The following is a 24035-nucleotide window of genomic DNA, read 5'->3' as shown; positions in this document are numbered from 1 at the left end:
TTTCATATTCAATTTCTTTAAGTCAAGTTTCAGATACATACCTATACACAATTTTGGATCGTTAATTACGAAGTATTTTTACATTTCTACAACAATATATTTGCGTAAGACCTTCCAAATTTATGGATATTACAGGACCTATAATAAGTATTTGTTTCTTAAGAAGCCGATTTAAATTGATATAGGTTTTAACATATTGTTTATCAGTTTCAATAAAAAACAACAATAACAAAAAAAAAACCATTAAAAAATTAAGTAGTGATTCGATATTTTTTTGTTTTGCTGTAAATGAACCAGAACCACGCCTTTCTAATGAAATTATATTAAAACTCCTACACTAATAAATAACGATTTATAAACCTCCACAAATGGAAGAGAAAAAATAAAGTATGGTGGTTAGAAAAAAAGGATATGATGTGAAATGTCAATAACTACAACTTGCTATATCGAAAACCTTTAATTGTAATCATCGAAACTTAATTATTGTTAGAGAACATATTAACAGTGCAGCCAAAATTACCCTAAAATTACGTGAAACATCTCATGAAATGAAATTACGTACCCAACTTAACTTGCATGGGATATCTATAAATACCCTCATGAACCACATTTCATGCAAAATCAAAACACACTCAAACCCCATTTCAAAAGAGAAACATTTCTAAAAACAGTTCTAGTAATAAAAATGGGCAAGCTCTTGGTGTTAATGTTAGTTGGGATGTTCTTGGCTTTTGAAAGCTTGGAAGCTCTTGACTATGGAGATGCACTAAACAAGTCAATCTTGTTCTTTGAAGGCCAAAGATCCGGTAAACTCCCGACTAACCAACGGGTTAAATGGCGTGCTGATTCTGCCCTCTCTGACGGTGCATCAGCTAATGTAAACCAATTATATTCATAAACATCTCTATATGCCTAAGTTTTGGCATTATGCTATCTCTTAGACTTAACCAATTTTCTTGTGTTTTTGATTTTCCAGGTGAATTTGATTGGAGGATATTACGATGCTGGTGACAATGTAAAATTTGTGTGGCCAATGTCATTTACCACAACCTTATTGAGTTGGGCTGCAATTGAATACCAAAATGAGATTACTTCCGTAAACCAGCTTGGTTATCTCCGGTCTACTATCAAATGGGCAACCAATTTTATCCTCCGCGCTCATACTTCGCCCAACATGCTATATACTCAGGTAAGCCAACTTTTTCCCCCGGTTTACACGTCTAAACCAAACCGAACTGTCACATTTTGGTTTGTTTGAGAATTATTCCAAAATATTTCATTTCATGCTGAATATCCAAAATACAGTATGTATATATCTCGTTTCTTATATACTATATACCTCTATAATATTTTTACAAATTCACTATCGAAATTCGAGTAATTATTTTTTTGTTTTGTTTTATAATGGATATAAAAAAGGTGGGAGATGGAAATTCAGATCATAGTTGTTGGGAGAGGCCAGAAGATATGGACACACCTAGAACTCTCTACAGTATCTCTTCCTCTTCCCCCGGTTCCGAAGCCGCGGGTGAAGCCGCAGCCGCTCTTGCCGCGGCCTCACTTGTTTTCAAACCGGTCGATTCTACTTATTCATCCAAGTTACTCAACCATGCTAAATCCGTGAGTATATATTCATATTTAGTCCATAAAAAATCATTACATCAATTCAATCATAAGGTAACGTATAAATTATCTATTTTGTGGTAGCTATTCGAATTTGCGGATAAGTACAGAGGTTCTTACCAAGCATCTTGCCCCTTCTACTGCTCACACTCAGGCTATCAGGTAATTAAACTGATACACATAGATATATTTTCATGTTTACGTAAATGAGTTACTTAACAAGACACTTTATGTTATTAAACATTTTGGGGTAAAAATAGGATGAACTTTTGTGGGCTGCGGCTTGGTTATACAAAGCAACAGGGGAAAAGAGTTACTTAAATTATGTTATAAGCAATAAAGATTGGAGCCAAGCCGTGAATGAATTTAGCTGGGACAACAAATTCGCCGGTGTTCAAGCTTTACTCGCATCGGTTAGTATATATTTCCTCCGTTTTAAATTATTTGTCATTTTAGAAGATAAATTTTGTTCCAAATTAGTTGTCGTCGTTTTAAATTTTTAATGCATATTTTTAACAAAATTTTCAATTTAATCTCTAATCTCTTAAGCTTATTAATTGATGATATCATATAAAACAATACATTAATTAATTAGAGGTAAAATAGAAAAATTGAATGTTTTCTTAATAAGCGTGAAAAAACCTTAAACGACAACTAATTTTAAAAGGAGGGAGTATTAGCTAAACCGATTTCGCTAAATTCTATAACATTAATTAGTTGATCTAAATTAATATTACTTGTTATTTTCTTATATTAAGGAGTTTTACAACGGGGCAAATGACTTGGAAAAATTTAAGACCGATGTTGAATCATTCGTCTGTGCATTGATGCCAGGAAGTAGCTCTCAACAAATTAAGCCAACTCCTGGTAATGTTCACCGGTTACTTGGTTTTGAGTTTTTTTCCCCTTTGGTGTTGGTTTTATGGTATCATTTATTTGTACTTTTTGTTTATTCAGGTGGCATTTTGTTTATTAGAGACAGTAGCAACTTACAATATGTAACAACGGCTACAACTGTTTTGTTCCATTACTCAAAAACTCTTACCAAAGCCCGGGTTGGTTCAATCCAATGCGGTTCGACCCAGTTCACCGCATCTCAAATTCGAAATTTCGCCAAATCACAGGTAAACAAAATTAAATTATCCCCACCTAGTCCGGTTCTGTACACCATTTCCATGTTCTTAACCAACCGGTTTAATATTCAGGTTGATTACATTCTTGGAAATAATCCATTGAAAATGTCTTACATGGTTGGATTTGGAACAAAGTACCCAACTCAACCTCATCATAGAGGCTCGTCATTACCGTCAATCCAATCTAAACCGGAGAAAATCGACTGCAATGGAGGATATTCATACTACAATTCTGATACACCGAACCCGAATGTCCATACCGGTGCAATCGTTGGCGGACCGAATTCATCCGACCAGTATAGCGACAAAAGAACAGATTATTCTCATGCAGAGCCCACAACTTACATCAACGCCGCCTTTATTGGGCCCGTCGCTGCTCTCATCAGTTCTTCCCGACAAACCCACGTTTAGATTTGGTTGTGGGGAAACAAATATTAGCAAGGAAGAATGACTATTCATCAACAACTATCAAGACTATGAATTTGAATAAATAATCAGGGGATGCATCATTTGCTTTAAATACATTTATCTATGTACACACTCACATATAATTGAATCGTATAGCTTAGCTAAATGAAAACGATTTAATTTCAACTATCTATATTGGTTCTTATTTCATTGTATCATATCATTGTATCGTATAGATATTTTATGATTAATTTTTTTTTTTTCTAAACTTGTAAATATCATATAAAATGAAAATAGGTGTTACATGGGTTAAGACCATCTCCAATGTAGAGCTCTATATCTTACTCTAAAATAGAGTAACTCTATTTTAGAGAAGGGTTTCTCTCCAATGTATATCTCTATTTTCTACTCTAAAAAAGAATATTCTTAGAAATATTCTATATCTATTTTATATACTAATGCCTTTTAATTATATAATTTACAATTTGACCCCATATATTATAGATTTGCAAAATTCCCATAAAATATGAAATTATTTAAATTAAACACTAATTATTTATTAAAAAAAAAACATTACATCATATAACAATAATAAAACATTACAAATTTTATTTTAAATAACACCATTAGAATATTTTTCCTACATATGATCAATTAAAGCATTTCGTAGTGAGAAATGAGCTTCTTTATCTTTGATTTTTTAAAATTAACCAAGAAACTCTTGAAACCGGATATTATGCTTTGAATGAGCTGAAGGAAGAAAACAAAATAAATGTGATTTGAATTCCTTTCAAAACCCAAATGTTCGGGCATATTTTGAGAGTGAACAAGCACGGATTTTACAAAAACGACGTGTCCAACAACAAGATCAAGATAAAAAAAACTCCTCCTCCATCTACTTCATTTGGACAATATTTTAACTATCTTGGCGGATCTACAAGCAATTTACCGGACTATTAAATTACTAGTTTTATGTTTTAGTTTTCTTATGTTGTTTATTTTAAATTTAGTACTTGTTTGTTTGTTAAGTTTATAAAGCTATGTGTTGTAATTGTTGTTTATAGAATGATTATATGTATTAAATAAAAAAGTTTAAATTTGAGGGACTAAAGTATAAATAAAAAAGTTGAACTCAAAAATAGAGTTGAGAATAGAGTTGCTCTATATATAGAGTCAATCTGCAGAAATCTCTATTTTAGAGTCAATTATAGAGTAGAGTTGGAGGAGAATTTTGCATTTTTACTCTAAAATAGAGTAGGGTTGGAGATTCCCTAAGACCTAAACGTTTGAGCTCTGCCGAAAAAGGTGTAAAAAACATAGCACAGTTACTCATTCTCAGATAAAGTGAAACAATGGATCCCTTAGTGAAGCCATAACGCCAAAACAAGCTTCTTATGATATAACTAGTACTTATTTAATAAATGGTTTTCTGCAAAACAACCCTTTAAATCAATTTTGTTTGCAAGTTTATCCTCCAAGTTCGAACTATGCAAGTCAACCCCACAATCTCAAAAGTCACCCGCAATACAACCCTCCCGTGTAGCGATGACGTGACACCCGATAACTCCGTTTGAAAACATAAGGGATTTTTGCAAAAAAACCTTCCATGTAATTTTTTTTTGCAAAACAAACCTGCATGTCAAATAAATGCAGGTCAAACAACAATCTCAAAAGTCACCTGTAATATAGCCTTTCCGTGTATCGATAACGTGACAATCGATAACCTATTTTATGTAATATAGTATGTAGGAGTATCATGCATCTCGAGCCTCAAATTAGTTAATTCTTCCATCATAGGCTCATCCCACCATTTCTATATGAGAAAGCCCTAGATGGAAGAATTAACTAATTTGAGGTTCGAGATGCATGATACTCCTACATACTACATTAAATAAAATGAGTTATCGATTGCCACGTCATCGATACACGGAAAGACTATATTGCAGGTGATTTTTGAGATTGTGGTTTGACCTGCATTTATTTGACGTGGAGGTTTGTCTTCCAAAAAAAACATTATATGGAGGAGTTTTTTACCCCTTATGTTTTCAAACGGAGTTATTAGTTGCCACGTCATCGCTACACGGAAGGGAAGTATTGCAGATGCCTTTTTTTTTTGAGGTTTATCTTGCAAAAAAACATTATATGGAGGTTTTTTTTGCAAAAACTCCTTATGTTTTCAAACGGAGTTATCAGGTGCCACATCATCGTTACACGGGAGGGCAGTATTACGGGTAACTTTTGAGATTATGGGATTGATTTGTATAATTCGGACTTGGAAGGTAAACTTGCAAACGAAATTGACTTAGAGGATTGTTTTGCAGAAAACCCTTTAATAAATTAATGTTTTCACGTTAGTCTCTCAAGATCTAGAGAACCCATATGACCTTCTTGAGTTTGGTATACGTAAGTGGAGCATAGAATCAGCTGCGTTCCTCGACCATGACCATTTTGTAACTTGCGTTTATGATTTCTAAAGATTACGATAGCTCATATATAGCTTCAACAAAAAATATTTATATATACCAAGGGTACCTACAAAAATATCTGAAGATTACAATAGCTCTTGACATTGTTATTTTCTGTTTGAAAAAGAGAAAAAAAAAATTGGATCTTTAATTTCTCGATTTGTGCATGTCATCCTTGCGCATGGGCCATGCGAATCTTCTCAGTATCGTTCCATTTTTAACGGATGTCCTCGAAGGGATAAGCTATGTGTGTCATGTGGATGCATAAGAGTTGTGTTGACACAGCCGATATGGGATGTTATAGCAAACAAGGCATACATAAATGATTAACTAGACAAAGAATTTCTTGATGAGCTGATTAGGCTGTCTAGTTTTGCTACCATCGGCTGTTAGAGGATCATAGCTAGCCTAGGTTTTAATTAAAATCTCGCAAAGAGGTCACATGATTCTTTCCGGGAACTATGGCCAAATTAATAACAAGAATAGAATAAGCGTATTCATGATATAAAACCAATGTCTCTCTTGAGACCTCTTTGTCAATTGTCTCCCAGAAAGAGTGGTAAAAACCCGCAGAAAAACCGTCTGGCCCGGGAGCTTTGTCAGCATGACTATCTAAGACAGCATCATGGATCTCTTTTTCGTTTGGCATGGCTGTAAGCTTAGTGTTCATGTAGTCAGTGATATGTGGCTGTGACAATGAAGCTGACGTGAAAAGATTTTCATAAAAGGCCGAGACTGACGCAGCTATTTGTTTTTCTTCAAACAATTCAAGTCCATCCTCATCTTCTATCACTGAGAAGTGATTCATAGCTTTCCTTCTTCTTGTTACAACATGGAAGAAACTAGTGTTCTTATCTCTTTCCTGCAACCATAAAATTCTGCTTCTTTGACGCCATAGAGATTCCTCTTCCACGTAGGCTGCAGCAAGCTTAGCCGTGAGAATGCTTATCAAATCATTATCAGGCACTAACGCCGATAATGCAGATTCAAGGGCTTCTTGGTCCTCTTTAATAGCTTGTACTTTTAATTGTTTTTGCTCTTTTGTCCAAGAGATCAACTCTCGACTGCACCGATTAAACTTTGATAACAGAGTCTCTGATTCTCTGGCTCTCCAAGCATCTGAGACTAGATTCCTGATTTCTTCCTTTCCTCTGAGCCTTCTATTGAATCTGAACAAACCTTTAGCTTTAACCTTTGTGGGATCAAAGTAAGTAATAAGCGGCCTGTGGTCTGAACCTTCGAAGCGAAGGTACCTGCATCTCCCTAAGGGAAATTTTTCTTACCAGGCTATGTTTGCAAGAGACCTATCCAACCTAGAGAGGATGAAATGAGAATGCCTTTGTCCTCGCCAGGAGAGCATATTTATTACCTGAATGTTGAACGTCCCATAGCCTGTTTTCGGATAAGAAACTACGGAAAGGTATGAAAGAACCCTCAGCTCTAACCATTGGCGGAGGCAATGAAGAATCATGGGGGTCATGTGACACCCATGAAATTATGATTTTCAGTTTAACTTTTGTTAAAATAATTATTTGACACATGTCCAAGTAGTTATTGACACCCCTAACAAATTTTATTGACCCCTTTCAAATCCATGACGGTAGTTTAAAGATTAATATTTAACATTCTAAAGTTTGAAGTTTGATAATATTTATCACAAAACAAGTTTAAAATATAAATTTGCTACTAATTTTCTTTACTGTTTGGCATATTAACATTATCGTTGGGCATTTTTTACAAACTGTTGGGCTTTAGCGAAATTTTAATTGATTTTGTTGCTTAATTTTTTTTTTTTTTTGTCATCCGAAATTAATTAAAGCTCAAAAGAGCCATTCCTGAGGAATATTGTTTACATAGGTGATATGAAGCGGTTCTGTACGAACTTTTCGTGCCAGATTATCCGCTTTAACATTAGCCCTACGAGAAATTAAAGATAAAGAAAAAGATGAAAACTCCTCCTTGTCGGTCTGAAATTCCTCCAAATACACTGAAAACGCCGGCCATTCGGTTGGAGAAGACACCATCTTCACCAGGTCTGAACAGTCTGTAAAGAACGCTACCTCTTGATGATCTGCACCAATCATACATTTCATTGCCCAGAGAAGGGCTTCGACTTCGGCATGTAGTGGAGATAAACTTCTACGGAGGTTCGCAGCTCCCATGGTTGGCGGTTCTCCATTTGACGATGTACAGAACCATCCTGTACCAGAAAACTTATCACTTTCTTTCCATGATCCATCCACAAAACAAAGGTATCCTGAATAATTCGACTCAAGTAAAGCATCTCTCACTCGAGTTCGAGTCACCAAGTCCATAGAACCATGATTTTCATTAAGGAGCTCAATTTGAGCTGATTGCCACAATTGTGCCTCTTTTTCCGCTAATCGTAATACCTCTATTGGGTCTTTATCTATATTTTCAAATATCTTTTCATTCCTTGCTTTCCAAATATACCAAATAATCCATGGGAAGGCTGATGAATCAAATTCTGAAAGTATTCTCCAAAACAAATGATCCAAATTCGCAAAATTAGATTCTGTAGGAAAAATCCTTACAGCCGTAGGAATCTATGAAAGCGCCCAAATCTGCCGTGCAGGGTGGCACTGAAAAAGTGAATGATTGACTGTTTCCTCTACTGCGCCACATCTGGCACATCCCGTGTCACAATCAATTCCTCTTTTTCGCAAATTTTCCGTAACCGGTACACAACCCGTTAAGATTTACCACAAGAAATGGCGTATCTTAGGTGGACACTGTACTTTCCAAGAATGTGCTTTTAGTAGGTTGATGTCAGGGCCAAAAGCAGGTAAATTGGTCTCCGACTTTTCTATCCGTATGGTATGATATCCCGATTTGACTGTATATTTTCTGGATTTTGTAAAATGCCAACCCAAAGAATCTTCCTTTGTTGGCACACCCACATGTATGGCGCTTACTAGCGCGACATCTTCTGGATCAAAGATCGCTTTTAAGAGATCAATATTCCAAAAATTCGACCGACTATCTATAAGATCGTTAACTTTTAAAGATGGGTCAGCAACTGAACCATTACTTTTTGCTGGTCTCGGGAATTGAGCTGGAATCCAGGGATCCTCCCAAACCGAGATGGATGTCCCAGATCCGACTCTTTTAATAAGTCCTTTATTAACCAGAGATCTAGCTGAACATATACTCCGCCATCCATATGATGGAGAATATGATTTTATATTTTCCAAAGGATTGGATTTCCTAAAATACTGTCCTTTAAACACCTTTGCGAAAAGAGAGTCCGGAACCGTGATCAACCGCCATAATTGTTTTGCTAGTAAAGCTGAATTAAAATCGTCAACGTTCCGAAATCCTAATCCCCCTTCCGATTTGCTATTGCACAATTTATTCCAAGCCATCCAATGCATACCTCTAGAATCACCATTTGAGCTCCACCAAAAATTAGCAACCGCACTAGTAAGTTTAGAAGTGATTGTTTTTGGCAATCTGAAGCATGACATAACATAGGTTGGTAATGCTGCAACTACCGATTTTATCATCACTTCTTTTCCTCCTTTTGATAAAAATTTTGCCGACCATCCGTTAATCCTTGTTTGTAGTCTATCTCTGACAAAAGAGAAGATTTTTGTCTTCGAGCCCCCCAAACTCTCCGGCAATCCAAGATAAGAACCCATTCCACCGATATTAGTGATACCTAAGGTAGATTTGATTTCTTCCTTAATTTCATCATCTACCTTATGTCCAAACTGAATCGAGGATTTTAAAAAATTAATCTGCTGTCCCGAGACCGCTTCATACTTCTTTAAAATCCCTAAAATTACCCCACACTGGTCTTTATTAGCCTTGCAAAAAAACAAGCTATCATCCGCAAATAACAGATGTGAAACCGAAGGACTTGCATTAGCTACTTTGATACCTGTAATTAATTTTTCCCGTTCAGCTTTCCGAATGTTCGCAATTAGCACTTCTGTGCATAGGATGAATAAATAAGGAGAGAGCGGGTCTCCTTGTCGTAAACCCCTCTATGGTATTATTAGTCCTTTAGGTTGTCCATTAAGGAGAACTCTATATTGGACCGTTGTAATACACCACATTATCCATTTAATCCATTTTTCACAGAAACCCAATTTTCTTAAAACCTTCTCTATGAAAATCCATTCCACCCTATCATAAGCTTTACTCATATCCGTTTTAATGGCCATGAATTTTCCTTTACATGATGGGTTAGTTCCCAACCCATGGAACATCTCTTGTGCAATGAGAATATTATCTGAAATCAATCGTCCTTCTACAAAAGCCGATTGTGTTTCCGAAATCAGTTTTGGTAGCACCGTCTTAAGTCTTTGGCAAAGAATCTTCGATATAATTTTATACCCAACATTGCAAAGACTGATAGGCCGTAATTCCTTCATCCGTGTCGGTCTTTCCATTTTTGGAATCAGACAAATATTAGTCGTATTTAACCGTTTATCAAAAATTTCATCCTCTAAAAAGGAATTGACCAGAAATAAAAGGTCTGTTTTAATAGTAACCCAAGCCTTTTGGAAAAATAAAGCTGTCATTCCATCAGGTCCTGGCGCTTTTTTCGGATGCATCATAAACAGAGCTGTTTTCACCTCACATTCCGTTACGGGTGCCGTTAGGAAATTGTTAATCTGATCCGTAATCAGAGTTTGAACTTCTGCCAAGGATTCTTCAAAAGCCTCAGGCTTAGTTGTAGCAAACAATTCCTTAAAATAAGTTACCGCTATATTTTGAATATATTTATCCTCTGCAGACCAAATTCCGTTTTCATCATGTAACCCCGTTATTCGGTTCCTTGCCCGTCTTTGTTTTGTTAAAGCATGAAAATACTTTGAATTATTATCCCCTAGTTTCATCCAAAAGCTTCTGCTTTTCTGATGCCAATACAGTTCCTCATCTCGATAAGCCTCTTTCAACCGCAAAGTTAATTCTGTAATCTCCTCACGTGGTCTCCTATCGTCTCTTTGTGCCATAAGTAATTCCGATTTTAGTTCCTCAATTGTTTGCCGCCCAAAAGGAGTTAAATCTTTCCTCCACTGCGAAATAGCCCGCCTACAATTAGTCAATTTTTCCACAAATTTTCCTTCTCCTAACTCAGAGTCAGAATTCCAACCATTTGAAATTGCCTCGAGTAATCCTTCCTTCCCAATCCATCTTTTATCAAACCTGAAAATTCTTTTCCCACGTGGGACCTTATCCATGAGGGTAGCTACCACCGGTGAATGGTCGGAAGCTACCATTGGTAAATATTCAACGAAAGAATTGCAAAATAATTTATGCCAATCTTCGTTTGCTAAAGCTCTATCCAACTGACACCGTATTGGTTTCTTATCCCGCCAACCCCGCCATGATAACCAATCTCCGATATATGGGAACTCCAAAAGACCACAATTTTGAATCATTAAATTAAAAGGGATAAAAGAAGATGCATGTCTTAAATTACCAACTCTTTTCTCGTGATTTCCGGTTAACTCATTAAAATCTCCTATTAAGAACCAGGGTGTGTCTCTAATCAAACCAATCCGTGTTAACCGTTCCCAAACTTGATCTCTGTTTTTCGGAACCGGATCACCATAAACGAAAGTAAGATGTATTGTTTTTCCTTTTATCACCGCTTCAACATCAATTAACCGATTACTTTCATAAATAATTGAACCATTAAAATCATTATTATAATAAAGGGCTAAACCGCCACTACAACCAATAGGATCAACCGTTTTTAAATTTTTGTAACCAAAATGACCGATAAATTTTTCCATGAACCAAGAAGGTTGTTTTGTTTCCGAAAGAAATAAAAAGTCTGGCCGGTGTTGTTTCCATATATCCCTAAGATAACCGATAGTTGCCTTATTCCCAAGTCCTTGACAATTCCAACTCAAAACCTTCATTTATCAACCTTGTGTATTGGTGGGTTGCGTCCACCCGTGAAGTCCTTTACCGTACCATAGTACGTCGAGTTATAGCCTTCATTCCTTTGATTCTTCTTTAAAGAAATCCAATCATAATTTAATACTTTTTGATTGAATTACTTTTTGGAATAAGTTGATTTAAAAAAATCAATCCCTAAATGTCGGTAATAAAATTCTTCAAAAATGTCATTAACATAAATATTTGTAGCCAAAAAAATTAAAGATGTCATTACAAATATTTACAAAGATCTTTACAAAAAAATATGAATATATATATATATATATATATATATATATATATATATATATTCATCTTAAAGATCAATCATATGCTCACTTATAATTTTTAGAAAATGTTTTAAAAATGAATATTTGCAATGATATTTTTTCTAATAAAACTATTATTTATAAAATAAAAAAACATTATGACCCCCCATAACTCATTTTTCTGGCTCCGCCACTGGCTCTAACTGGTCCGCCCACCTTTTCTGTGTTCTCTAGAATCTCGTTAAAATCGCATGTTAAGAGTCAGGCTTCATCTCTAGCAGCTCCTAGAGCAGAAATCCCTTCCCACTCTATTCTCCACTTGTGGAGCTCCGTACATGAAAGTAATGAAAGACTCAACTTGCTGGAATTTTAACTTCGTGTCAATGAAGTTCTGAGAAGAAGAGAGAATATCAATCTTCACATCATCCTTCCAAAATAAAGCCAGCCCTCCACTCAGACTTTGTGGAGGCACTGTAAATTTATTAACAAAACCCATCGATTGAAATACATGAAAACAACATCATCTTGATTTTTGGTTTCCATGAGAAACATAATGTTTGGGAAGAATTCTGAGCGAATCTCCTTTAATCTTGGAACTGTAAGGGTGCTTCCAAGTCCTTGACAGTTCAAGCTAACCACCACTATGGAAGAGGATTTGGTGGATTTTGAAAATCCACCTTCGTCTTTGCCATTTTGGGCATAGAGGTTGACGCTATAACTGGTGAAGCACACTAAGCATCTCCTCTGCTTCCCGAGGATCTTCCGTCAGATCCGCCGTTCCCTCCACCGTCTCCGTCTTGGTCAACTCCACCTCCGCCGTTCCCAAGATTGTTTCCACCGGCAGAGCGAAGTAGATGCTCCCAGGGATTAGTTTTAGGGTTATTTTAATATTTTAAAAATATTAATTTTGTTTTCAAAATTGTAGTAAATACATAAAAATATATTTTAAGGCAAATTTTTATGATTTTTTATTAAAAATTTATGATTTTTATTAAAATTTGAACATAAATTATTGTAAAATATCACAAACTTCCAATTCAAATGTTTGAATAACAAAAAAAAAAGTTGTTTTATACTTGCAATTAAAAAATAATCGGGATATGTAAGAATAGGCGGAAAATAATCGGATTAGGCGAGAATTAATCGGATAAAGCGGAGAGTAATCGGGTGACTGATTTTTTTAAGGGGTTAGTCATTAATCGAGGCGGAGAGGATGGATCTAGCGATTAAGCGGGGAGTAATCGGGATAGACCGGGATTTTTAGAACAGGGAGTAGATCCATCTGCTTGATCACGTATGAATTCCATCATTGGCTCTCCAGTTCGAAACTCAGGGTAGATGACATATACTTGAATGTCTCTGCCTTAGTTTTTTTTTAAATCTTTATGAACAGGAACATAGTCGCGATTGCCACCAACAAGAACTATCAGTTCATTGTCATATAAATCAAGCCAATCCGGCATCGTTAAGTTGATGTAATCGTTCGATGCTTGTTTGGTGTCAGCTGAAGAATTAACAAGATAAACTTTAATCATTATCAACAGACTTAATCACTATCAAATAAAGAATTGAATCAAAGGAAATGAACTCACGTTTTTCTAAATCGGTAAGAAAGAGTTATCCGTCTCTATACTGTTCAGCCTCTAAGTTGTCGTCAGTATTCGAGTTAATCTTAGCGGGAGCTGTTCCATCTGATACAACAAACTCAACAGAAATTTCTCCCCAATAGCCATGAGATTGGAGATGGCTCTAAAACATGGGGATCAGTAGAGTAACGTCAAAACCATGAAAGAGAATGGGAGCATTCTTGTAATCGCTAATCACTCGAATTCTTCGACAATCTCTCTTCAATTTTGATTTTGATCTCTAAGAAAAAAAACATTTAGAAATCAATTTCTGGGTTACTTTAATTCTTTTCAAAAGAAAATAAACACTCACATTCTTCATTTCGCTAGATTCGGAGCATTTTCTCTTTCTTTAGGAGGATTTTTTCGGAGGACTCTTCGTACTTTGATATAAGGGGGTTATTGAAAATTTGAAACCAATGAATTTGACAGAATTTAATAGAATTTCATTCCTTAAAATTTAATGGATTTAATAGAATTTATTGGATTTGAAAATCTGTTTACATTTCTTAAAAATCTCTAATTGATGTATTAATTTTATTCAATCCAATTCTATTACATTCCTTAAAAATCTCTAAATGGTAACTAAGGACTTGAATTTCAAAGAAGGAGCTTAAATTCTTCATTGTTTAAAGTTGTATGGGGGTGCATCAGGTCAAGAGATAAATCTTCAAAAATCATCTAATATATGGCAAGAAGATTGAGCCGATTAAGAAGCATTTGTTGGGACTTTTCTTGGGAATCATTAAGCCGACAAAGGAATTTTTGTATTTTTTGTAATCTAGCTTTAAACAATGAAGAATTACAATGTTTTTTGTAATTTTGATATCGTACTCTGGTTTTAAATGAAGTTAGACGGCAAAAAAGAGAGAGTTAAAAAGCCTGATTGGTAAAGTTAGTTCAATATTATAGATTTAAATTTAAGTTTATGAATTTTAAAATTTTGCAATATATTACATACGATAACAGATGAACATATAATAAATAGTAAGTTTCATATATAGATAATATATTATACAATTTTTGGTGAAAATATATATTATAATATAAAATTTTATAGTAATTAAATGATATATATATATATAAATTAATTTATATATTTTTTTGTCATTGTTTATATATGTTATTTACATTAGTAAAAATATTGTACCGAAGATCGGTGTTAAAGCGGATGCTAACTTCTTAGTAATAACGGGTTTTTCGACTTCTACATTATTGGCTAAGTTGCATGTACAAGTCAAAAAAAGAAGAAGAAGTTAGTGTCCAATCTTCTTTTACTTTTGTACTATTGATTGTATGCTAGGCAGTGTTCTAAAAAGCGGTCTAGGCGGTCGTCTAGGCCCCGACTAGGCGCTAGGCTCTTATGCAACGCCTAGATAACCGCCTTGACCGCCTAAAATTACACAGATCTTGTTTAATGTATTTTTTCAATTTTAATTAGAGTTTTATTTATATATATAGTTATAAATATTCATATATTGTTTAATATAAATATAAATAAATGTTTTATCTAATTTTTGTTTATAATTTCATAATTTTTAGTTTTATATAGATATTTTATATAACTTTTATATATAATATCATATTTATAATATTTTATGTTATAAACGTCTAAACCGCCTAAAAAAGTCGCCTAGGCTCCGATTAGGCGTTCTAGGCGCTAGGCATTGGGTCACCGCCCGCTTAGCGCCTAGCGCTTTCTTGAACACTGATGCTAGGTGATTCAAATGGAAATAACTAAGATATTTCATTTAAATATTTAACTCTGACATCAATCACTCCATATCTATAGCTTATTTTTCATCAGCCTAATAATCCATCAAATCGAGTTTTTTTTCCAAAATTATAATTGTGACACCAATCACTCCATGTCTTATACGGTTCTGTTATATAAGTGGATTTTGAATCCAATACAAGTAAAAAAAAAATCAATTTGAAAATCTGATTAATTGGATAATATAGTTATATTCAAGTTAGTAGCACCAGTTGTTGTTTTATTTTTTCATTTAGTGGAGCCGATTGGCATTGCATCTTGGGTGAAAAAAAAAAACAAATGTACTGCAATGTATTCGTCTAAAGTAACCCCATAATTTGATCGAAATTATAAGTTAACATACACATAATAGAACAAGTAGCCGGAATAGCTCAGCTGGACAGAGCGTTTGGTTGTTGACCACAAAGTCGGACGTTTGAACTCACCTTTTCTTATTATCATCACCTTAAATGGCAAACTCGTCTTTTATGCAAACAACTAGAACCATCATCTTTTTCATCTATCTGATTCTGAGGTTCTTGTTCTTATATTTTCCCATGAAAAGTATGGCATCACGCCAGATAAAATCCGTTCTTTGACCTCTGTCTATATGTCCATGAAATGGAAGTTAAATACCTATTTCTCCACTAAATGAAAGTATAATAGCTTAATTCCCCCATAATCAAAAGTTCGAGATCTATAACCCCACAGTGCTGGTTTTAATTGGTTTAATGTATACTTAACAGATAAATAAACCATCTAAATCTCATTATAACCAGAGTATATCCTATTACAACGATAACATTCATTTTAACCCCAAATCACCAGATCGAAAACCCTAAAATCTAAAATCCCCAAAATCGACAAACCCCGGAAACTAAGAAATCAAAAATCGAAACTCGTCGATTTGCTGCTCAAAATCTTGTAGATGTTGTTAGTCCTGCATCACCCGTCTGTTATTGGTGATGTCGATCCTGAAGCCGGAGAGAGAGAGAGAGATGAATTTCACACAGAAGAAATGTTGAAGGAATGGACCGACGAACCACCGATCTGCCATGATGTGTACCCGGAGAGCGATACTGAAGAAAACAGCGACGACCCAGCAAGATATCAAACACATATCAGGCACGGTGATGGCCATTTGTACGATAAGTTAACATTTTTCAGTGGAGTTGCTTTCAAAGAGGCGGTCATTGATCACACTCTCAGAACTGGATGCAATCTGAAGCAATACATGTAAGATAAGGATACAATTGGCTTCAAATGTGTTGGTTTTGATTGTAAGGAAGATGGAGCACAATGTGATTGGCAAGTATATGCCACAATTCTTCCGAACGATAGAATGTGGAAGATTAGGAAGTTCATAGATAAGCATAGATGTATCCCAAATAGAAAATGTGAGATGTTTAAGGTGTCTCATATAGCTAGGTTATTTATTGATAAGATTAGAGATAATCCTGAATTCTATATGCTTATGAAAATTGAAGAAATCATTAAGAAACAATGGAAGATCAGTGTCACTAGGAATCAATGTCAGTCTGCGAGGAAGAAGTCAATGCAATGGATTGAGAAGGAGTACGATGACCAATTTAATTTGCAAGACTAAGGGACTGCGACTGAGATACTTGATGCAAACAAAGATTCACATGTAGAGGTTGAATGTCTAACGAATGATAAAGGTAAAGACATGCTCAACATGTTCTATGTTTGTTTTCATAACCTTAGAATGACATGGAAGGACTCTTGTAGGCCTCTAATCGATATTGATGGTTGTTTTCTAAAGAAGAAAGTGAAGGGGTAGTTATTGGTAGCATTAGTTAGGGATGCAAACAATCGTATCTATCCTATAGCTTTGGGGTGGTGAAAGTAGAGAACATAGAAAATTGGGTTTGGTTTGTGAAGCTGCTGAAAGAAGACTTTGGATTAAGTGATGGTGAAGGTTTCATCATGATCTCAGATAGGCAAAAGGTAGAATATATTTTGTTGTTTTGTTTTTTCTTTTCATTTGAATGGTAATGATTTCTTATGTTTGTTCTATTGTTTCAGGGTTTAATCAAAGTTGCTAAGCTTGAGTTACCCAAGATAGAGCATCAAATATGTGTTCAACAAATCTATGGGAACTTGAATAAGACGCATGGTAGTAAAACCAGGATAAAGCCACTGCTATGGGATTTGACTCTCGATTGCTCGATCTCCACATGATGATTTACTCATTCCCTATGTGATCTAGGATCCAACATTAACCTCATGCCCTAGTCTGTTTGCTGAACAACTTGGGAGGACTGCTTATAGGCCTACACATATCAATCTTCTATTAGCAGATCGTTCAAAAGCGAATACCTGAAGGTATCCTCGAAGACGTTCCTGTCAAGATAGGAGACTGCCTAATACATGTTGACTTTGTGGTATTGGCCTATGATGAGGAACCCAAAGATCCACTTATCTTTGGTAGAACTTTCTTAGCTACAACTGGGGCTAAGATTAATGTGAAGAAGGGACAGATCTCGCTGAATGTATGCAATTTTGTGATGGGAATCCAAGATAACCCTTTACTCATTTCATCCCTATCGCTTTGCTCGAGTCACTTTCGTCTCGTCCTTTCTTCATTTGCTTTTGCTTGGTTCACGGCAACATACCAACATTATTTTGGAAAAAAAGCAAAGAATTATTCTTGAAGGAGTTCAAGGATGAATCGAAAAAGAAATCTTTATTGGTTCTAACCGCCATGTAATTCTCTGTAGGCATTCACAACATCCCAAATTCCATACCAAATTTCACAACTATATCCAATAGGCCTTCCAATATATCCAATGGGGCTCATCATTAAAGCTAATATTCAAGAACCTTAATATTCAAGAACCTTCTAGACTCATTCTCATACTAAACCATGATAAATCAACCATTTTCACATTCTTGACAAAGAAGTATTCGCATCATTGGAAAAGTATCCTCAGCATTCTTCCAACCTTTGTGCGGTCATTCCTTTTAAGTAAATTAGTCGGATCATCGGACATGGTTCTCACCTTTTTACTCTAAAGGAAATTATATCAATAGTATATTTTTTTTATATATATAAGAGAGAAAAATACCATCACTTTTCCACTATGGTCTTATTATCAAATATGAACAAGGACTCAAGTTCTATGAATATTAACCATTTTGAATATTAACCGTTTTGACGAGGTAAAAGAAAGAGCATTGAGATTAGCTTCAGCCTTTATGGATTATGTTGGAAACGTGGATGTCCTCGTGTTTATCGGTTTGCCCTCTAGATTTTTTATTAGTCGGATTGAATTGAATCTGTAGCATTACTCAGTCATGTTCTATAATTAGTTATGGGTTTGTCTTTTATGGCGTGGATATTCGTTCGGTTAAATGTTGGTTTTTGACGGAAAATATGCAGTCGAGAATGCATTGCTCAAAAAATAAGAAAAAATATGCTTAGGGCTTGATTGGTTCTCCCGCTAGTACCCGCCTAGCGGTTGCTAGCGGTCGATTGCGGTTGTTAGCGGTTGATACCAATCATAGAAACCTCTCCATACCGCTTCGAACCGCTCCAAATCGCTGGATTTCAAAACCTCATTTCCGCAAGCGTTTGCGGTTGCGGGCGGTAGCGGTTGGATTAAAAAAGAAAGAAAAACAAACGTTACTTGAAATTATTATAATATATATTAATCCTATATTTATAATCTTGTATTAAAAATTCTTTATTTTTGAATAATTATTTAGTACTTTATTTATGGTTTTAATTATTAAGCATGTTTAATTTTTCTAATATTATAATAATAATATATTGGTATTTTTATTTTTTTTAGTAATATTTCTTATTTATTTTGGTCATTTTTTTATTTAACTGCTACCGCACCCGCTGGTTTACCAGTCATAAAACTCCCGCAAACGCATCTATTTTCAAACGCTAAACCAGTCGTTCAAAATGCTTGGTAACGCTTGAAGCCGCAACTGCCCGCTTCCGCAAACTCCCGCAACCGCAACCGCAACCGCTGCGTTTAAACCAGTCAGGCCTTAGTGGAGAGTTGAGAGGAGGCTAGTAGTAGAGATATCCCACACCGAGTGATTAATACATCGTTTCTTTGTGATATACTAACCAAAAAAGTTGTAATCTCTGAACATGTATCATTATCATAGTTAGGAGCAAAACCCAAATACGAGCCCGGAAAAATAAAAGGGAACCTGTCAGACCGCCATGCGACCACCCCCAGCAACCTCCAGAAACTCTAAGAGTGTCGTAGCCGTCAACCACCCCTTTGATCGTACGGTTTTGCCTCACATCCACTAGGGTCCAGGGACTGTCCCCTAGAACTCAAGGACACAGAGGTGCTAGCCTCCTCTCAAACTCTCGACTAATCATGTCTTACCATTGAACACTTACAACATTAATATAAACAAATAAACAAATTATTTCTCCACGCCATAACCATAGATGTCAGGGCATATGCTTTGGTGCATCTTTGAAGATTGATCTTAAGGGAAAAAAAATATTAAAATATTATAAGAGCTTTAATTAAGATCTTTTGTAAAGTAATTGATTATTGGTAGAACATATTTAGATCATATGAATTAATAATTTAATAATCAAAACATTTTAAAGTATATTAATTAAAAAATTAGTTTTAAAATTGAAAACATAAAAAAGTAAACTTATATTAACATTGATTTGAAAATAAAAAGAAACACAAAATACAATTCCAAATAATTATAAAAAAAACATTAAAGATATAAATGAAAAACAAAAAAAACAATCAAACATATTAATTAAAGGTTACAAACATTTTATTTAATTAATACAAAGTTAAAAAAACTTAAATATTTGAAAGATTTTCGTTATCACAAATCGCAACGAATCAGACCATTCCACGTCGCCACAAGATCAGCCCAAAAACAATTCTAGCCCAAGAACATGAGAAGTGTTCTAAACCCACTTTTTACAAAGTTTATTATTATTAAACTCTAAGATCAGGTCTGAAGATGTGCCGTTAAAAGTGAACTTCTTCTATCGATCGATACAAGAAAATATTATGATCTCCCAAGATGATTCATCTCTTAACGCTTTTGTAATCATAACCCGAACATAATTCACTTTTACCACTAACGTTAACTTTCGTCAAGTTTCCAGAATGTAAATCAAGAGGCTCTTGCCGAAGAAGACTTTCCCCTGAACCCAACAACACTTAGTTTCTTTCCTGGTCGTCTATCTGAACCCGTCTTCCCCCTCGCAGCAATCGATCTGGATCCAACCGTTTTTAATATTTTTCTTTTCGGCTTTGAAGATTTCTCTGGAGGTGATGATGCTTTCCTGGGTTTTGAAAACGAACTTGAACTTGACTTTCTCACGGGTGTCTTCCCACCTGTTAATCTTGCAGGAGGAGATGATGACGGTTTGTCTCTGGAGTTTCGTTGCTTGCTTACTTCTCTCATCTGCTTAACGCTTCTTCCTTTCTCTTGAGTGATTTGGCTTCTTGCAGCGTCTCTCCTCACATTATCAGTGGTGAGTGATTCTAAGCTCTCGTTGTTTCTCATTGCTTCTTCGATTCGTGCTGCTAACATTTGGTCCTTCCTGCTCACTAGACTTGTCACTTTTCCTGTAAAGAGACAATGTCAATACTTTCAGGGCCTCGAACCATAACCGAAGTAATAAGTATAGCCAAACACGCACCAAAATGAATTAAACCTATTAAAACCTAAAATTCTTTGACAATTCTTCAAATGCTTTGTAAGAAAACTGAACTCAGCCGAAACCGTATAGTATTCAGTTTTGGTTATCATTCTGTTTCTATATTTCATTAACAAAAATTCCGAAAACTGGACTCGGCACCCTAGCTGAAACAATCTGAAATACGAAAAGTCTTAACAAGTGATAAATCTAGAGGTATGAAACAAACCTTTAGCACCCATCCGAGCTGTTCTTCCAGTGCGATGAAGGTAGTCAATCTACGGAATTCAAGTTTAAATCAAGTAAAGTGTCAAGAAGAGTGGATCAACAAGTTAAGAGAAAAGAGAATAAGGATTATAGGCAGGAACATTTGCCAAGATACTTACAGAGTTCTTTGGAAAATCAAACATGACTACATGATCAACGTCGAGGTCCAGACCCCTCGCAGCCAAATCCGTGCACACTAGCGTGGGACAGTCTCCTTCTTCGTCCTTGAACTTTTTCAAATTCTCAACCCTGGATAGATGAGTGAGTAACAATTTTACACCTTGGTTAAGCATTGCATTCCTCAAGAAATGGATTACGTTTTAGCTAAGCTGTTTTAATCCCACCTTTGGTCTGCTGGAACTTCACCGTGATAATTTACAGTGGAGATCTGGTTTTCAGAAAGAAAGTGATCAACGGCACGACTGGAGTTCAAAGTGTTACAGAAGACCATCACCTTGCTCCCTTTGGCTAAGCTGGGTTCAAGAACCTGCATTCTCATCAAAGCATAAGTAATGTATAAGTACCGTAAGCGCATACCAGAAAGAATGTACATGTAACTTGGGACACATTTGCACCCAAACAAGAACCCTAGCATGTCTGATTGCCTTAATAAATCAGAATCTTAATGATGCATGTTACCTGTAGAAGTGCTTCTAGCTTATCTTCACCACCTGAAAGCTTGATGAAGTCATGGCGAGCGTTTGCTATCTTTTTATGCAATGTTGATGTTCGCAAATGTTCTATCCCTTGAAACTCCTCATCGACTAACTTCTGAACAGCCTGAAAACTCACAATTTCATTCACTACCTTAATATCTGAAGTTCAAGATGCATGGAACAACGACTTTATAAATCATGATAATAGCAAAGAAAATGAACATGTGCATACCGTTGTCATAGTAGCAGTCACTAAGACAGTTTGAAATCCTTGGTCATTTGTTTTTAAGGCACGCTGATTCAGTGGGGCAAGGAATTTACGAATCTCGGGACCAAAGCCTCGATCAAACATAGTGTCTGCCTCATCCAGCACCTGGGTAAAAAGATTTTCATTGCTCATCGTTTCATGTAGATCCCAAAACCATACGAATCATGGAACATAATGTCAAGATCATAAAGTGGAGCGTACCAAATATGTGATATCTCCATAGACCATGTTTCCTTCTTCGATATGCTGAAGAATCCTACCAGGGGTTCCAACAACCATGTCTATTGCATTGTTCAAAGAATCTTCCTGTGGTCTTATCCGAGAGCCACCACTAACCAATATCGATCTAAACCTCGCGTGATGGCTTATGGACTTCGCCACACGGTAAACCTAATGCAGACTCCTAATTAGTTTATCTTTCGCCATTTCTCTGTCTAAAAACAGTAATGATATATAACTAACTGGCATAAACTTCTATAATCACATATTAAACCATTCGCCAATTTTATCATCATCCTATAAGAAGGCAACCAAGACTTTTTTTCGGGCAACCACAGGGTCATATTGTTCCAATAGTCGAACTAAACAAAGAAACCGCATTTATCAAGAGCACTAACTAATCTTGGTAAAGACACAAACCTGCTCAGATAGTTCTCTGGTGGGACAAAGAACAACAGTCCTGGGACGCCTAGGCTTAGTTTTTTTACCAAGGTTTGCCTCATCTTCTCTCATCAACTACAAAAATCAAATCAACACAACATAAACCGCCATAGCGATATAACCATCTCGAATTCTCTACACATTACCCTAATGAATCAACACAACATTGAAACCAAGTGAGCTATATACACTGTAAAACAAAGAAACAAACCAAATCACTAGCAAACAAGCAATTCAAGAGCCAAACACTAATGTATGCTGCAACATTCAACTACAAAGCTCACTAAGCACCTGAACAATAGGCAACAAGTAAGCAAGAGTCTTCCCAGAACCGGTATGCGAACCCAAAACAACGCTCTTCCGTTCCATAACCGCGGGTATTCCGATACACTGAATCTCCGTAGGAACCTCAATATTCAACTCTTGTAAAGCTCCCATTACTTCCTCACTTAACCCAAGCTCCTGAAAATTCTCAACTAACTTCTTACTCTTCTTCCTAATACTATTCTCTTCCTCTACACCAACAACACTACTACTCGGTCTCTGTTGTGGTGGTTTCGCTGATTCCTTCAAATGTCGAAGCCTAAGCCTCTCAAGCAAAATCGTGTGTTTCAATTGATCCGGATCGGTAACATTCGTCTCCGTCGTCGGAGAAGTTTTTGCGGCGGCGGAGTAAAGAGGACGAAAAGCGTGGCGGAATCTAGGTTTGTGGAGGCGGAGAAATGGGAAAACGTGAGGGATTTTGGAGATAGTGAAGAGGGAAGAAGATAGAGATAGGGATAGGATTGTTCTTGAAGCTCCTACCATAGCTTTCGCGCGTGTTCTTGTTACTGAAGGAAGGAGATTGTGAGGTTTATCGGAAGGTTTTATGAAGTGTTGTTGTAGTTCATGGAGAAGAAGAAGAAGAAGAAGAAGAAGAAGAAGATAGGTTTTTGCAAGTGGAGTGTAATAGTAACAGATCAAAAGCCTTTTAAGGCCCATATGTTGGCCTATTAAGAGTCATTATGGGCCGTTTTACAGATTTGGGAATGAGGATTTGGGTTAAACTTTATTTTATACTTAGGGGGTGTATTGGAGTAAGGACTTTAGAAGAGTTTGATTTTTTACTGTTATTCAACTAATAATTTTTAAATGCCTTTCCAAATCCTATGTTATTGAAATTAGAATTTATGTAAAATCATTCCAAATCATTTAAAACCCCTTGTTATTCAATCAATGATTTTTAAAACTTATATCAAATCCACTGTTATTGAAAAATTTAAGAAAGGATTTTGAGAGAGATTTTAGGTGATTTTAGATACATTTTTAGTTCAAAATA

At 35.7% G+C, this 24035-nt stretch overlaps 3 protein-coding genes and 1 pseudogene across 3 annotated transcripts; 2 read left to right on the top strand and 2 right to left on the bottom strand.

Moving 5' to 3' along the window:
* Positions 1-685: 685 nt before the first annotated feature.
* On the top strand, positions 686-3351 carry LOC9308529 (endoglucanase 18). Its single transcript, XM_021023355.1, has 6 exons — positions 686-877; positions 977-1189; positions 1420-1620; positions 1708-1785; positions 1884-2036; positions 2382-3351. The coding sequence occupies exons 1-6, from the start codon at positions 686-688 to the stop codon at positions 3165-3167; spliced, it is 1623 nt and encodes a 540-aa protein (XP_020879014.1). The 3' UTR covers positions 3168-3351.
* Positions 3352-16054: 12703 nt separating this feature from the next.
* Positions 16055-18206, top strand: LOC110227774 (annotated as a pseudogene).
* Positions 18207-19241: 1035 nt separating this feature from the next.
* LOC110227410 lies at positions 19242-19564 on the bottom strand. The gene is given in 1 exon segment (XM_021021504.1): positions 19242-19564. A coding segment is annotated over 1 exon segment (294 nt). The 3' UTR covers positions 19242-19270.
* A 534-nt stretch (positions 19565-20098) lies between these two features.
* Positions 20099-23736, bottom strand: LOC9308528 (DEAD-box ATP-dependent RNA helicase 39). The gene is made up of 9 exons (XM_002872413.2): positions 23009-23736; positions 22697-22792; positions 22259-22447; positions 22022-22162; positions 21773-21913; positions 21478-21620; positions 21253-21382; positions 21096-21144; positions 20099-20795 (listed from the first exon to the last, which is right to left on the bottom strand). The coding sequence occupies exons 1-9, from the start codon at positions 23696-23698 to the stop codon at positions 20338-20340; spliced, it is 2037 nt and encodes a 678-aa protein (XP_002872459.2). The 5' UTR covers positions 23699-23736; the 3' UTR covers positions 20099-20337.
* Positions 23737-24035: the final 299 nt, after the last annotated feature.

This window comes from Arabidopsis lyrata, assembly GCF_000004255.2.
Source record: "Arabidopsis lyrata subsp. lyrata unplaced genomic scaffold ARALYscaffold_6, whole genome shotgun sequence".
NCBI lineage: Eukaryota > Viridiplantae > Streptophyta > Magnoliopsida > Brassicales > Brassicaceae > Arabidopsis > Arabidopsis lyrata.
The sequence above is the reverse complement of the archived record's forward strand: the minus strand, read 5'-3'. Positions and strand labels throughout refer to the sequence as shown.